Raw genomic sequence first — 1,607 nt, 5'->3', positions numbered from 1 at the left:
TAAGGCAGGCCCCAGGAAGCAGTTACTTGCTGAATGGATGTCTTCAGCCCTTCCAGCAATGTGACTGAATTTGTCCTCCTGGGACTCACACAGAATCCACACGTGCAGAAAATACTCTTCATTGTTTTTCTGTTCATTTTCTTATTCACTGTTCTGTCCAACCTGCTCATAGTCATCACCATCTCCCTCAGCCCTACACTTTCTGCTCCCATGTACTTCTTTCTCACCTACTTGGCTTTATTAGATGCCTCCTTCACCTCAGTCACCACGCCTAAATTGATCATTGACCTGCTGTTCCAGAGGAGAACCATCTCTTGGCGAGGCTGCCTGACTCAGATCTTTTTGGAGCACTTCCTGGGAGCATCAGAGGTCATCGTCCTCACTGTCATGGCCTATGACCGCTATGTGGCCATCTGCAAGCCTCTGCACTACACGACCATCATGCGACAGGGGCTCTGCCTGCTCCTGGTGGTGGTGGCCTGGATAGGGGGGATCCTGCATGCCTCAGTGCAGATTCTCTTCTTGATGGACTTGACCTTCTGTGGTCGCAATGTCATTGACCACTTCATGTGTGATTTCTTCTCACTGTTGGAACTCGCCTGCAGCGACACCTACAGGCTGGGAATGGTGGTGGCAGCCAACAGTGGGGGCATGTGCTTGCTCATTTTTACCATGCTGCTCATTTCCTACATAGTCATCCTGAGCTCCCTGAGATCCCACGGCTCTGAAGGACGACGCAGAGCCCTCTCTACATGCGGCGCCCACTTTACAGTAGTGGTGCTCTTTTTCGTGCCTTGTGTGTTCACCTACACACGTCCTGTGGCCACTTACCCTGTGGACAAGTGGGTGGCTATGTTCTTTGCAACCCTCACTCCCATGTTAAATCCTATTATTTACACAGTGAGAAACACAGAGGTGAAAAAAGCCATGAGGAGTCTGATGAAGAAGAGAGCAACTTAGGCTATTCAGGATACCACGAAAGTGATGATTTATATACATATACAGGGAGGATTATACATGCTGTAAATTGTGAATGTAAATTAGCAAATTTTGCAGACTATTGACAAAAACAGCCTAGAAAATAGGCACTTTGACAAATTTTTCAAATACTTTGCCAAGACTTCTATATTCTTACTCCCAGTTTCAGAATAGCCAATGGCAAGAATATCAACAATAAACCCCTAGTTTATTGTAGAATATATTTTTCCAATGTCTTCTTATTAATTTTTAAAAATTATTGAGATAAGTTACTTGGATGAAATGGATTTTTTCATATGACCTTCATGTCAGAAATCTTGTTTTTGCAGAGCCTCTGGGACAGCCAGTAAGGAATAGATATACTTAAATAGATTCATGGAGAGTTGGGGAAGTTTAAGAATCAGTGCTGAATTTTATATTAATTTTCCAAAATCAACAACATGAAACACCTAGAAAAAGAGATAATAATAACTCACAAACTATTCCTTTTTTTGGCACAAAAATTAAGCCAGAAAATTTGAAATTATTCTTTATTTGCTCTTATTTTATAAAGTATCTTCATGACTCATAGCTTTTCTTGAACATGAAGGAAATGTTTCTTTTTATGTCTCAAGGCTTGAGGAGCCATT

At 42.3% G+C, this 1,607-nt stretch overlaps 1 protein-coding gene across 1 annotated transcript; it reads left to right on the top strand.

Moving 5' to 3' along the window:
* The first annotated feature begins 33 nt into the window (after window positions 1–33).
* On the top strand, window positions 34–960 carry LOC104993304 (olfactory receptor 140-like). Its single transcript, XM_010846489.1, has one exon. The coding sequence runs from the start codon at window positions 34–36 to the stop codon at window positions 958–960; it is 927 nt and encodes a 308-aa protein (XP_010844791.1).
* The last annotated feature ends 647 nt before the right edge of the window (window positions 961–1,607 follow it).

Source organism: Bison bison, unplaced genomic scaffold, assembly GCF_000754665.1.
Source record: "Bison bison bison isolate TAMUID 2011002044 unplaced genomic scaffold, Bison_UMD1.0 scf7180017849110, whole genome shotgun sequence".
Taxonomy (NCBI): Eukaryota; Metazoa; Chordata; class Mammalia; order Artiodactyla; family Bovidae; genus Bison; species Bison bison.
The sequence above is the reverse complement of the archived record's forward strand: the minus strand, read 5'-3'. Positions and strand labels throughout refer to the sequence as shown.

Bases quoted from the DNA above. Each gene is read 5' to 3' on its own strand.
- LOC104993304 (XM_010846489.1), top strand. From the start codon at position 34: ATGGATGTCTTCAGCCCTTCCAGCAATGTGACTGAATTTGTCCTCCTG.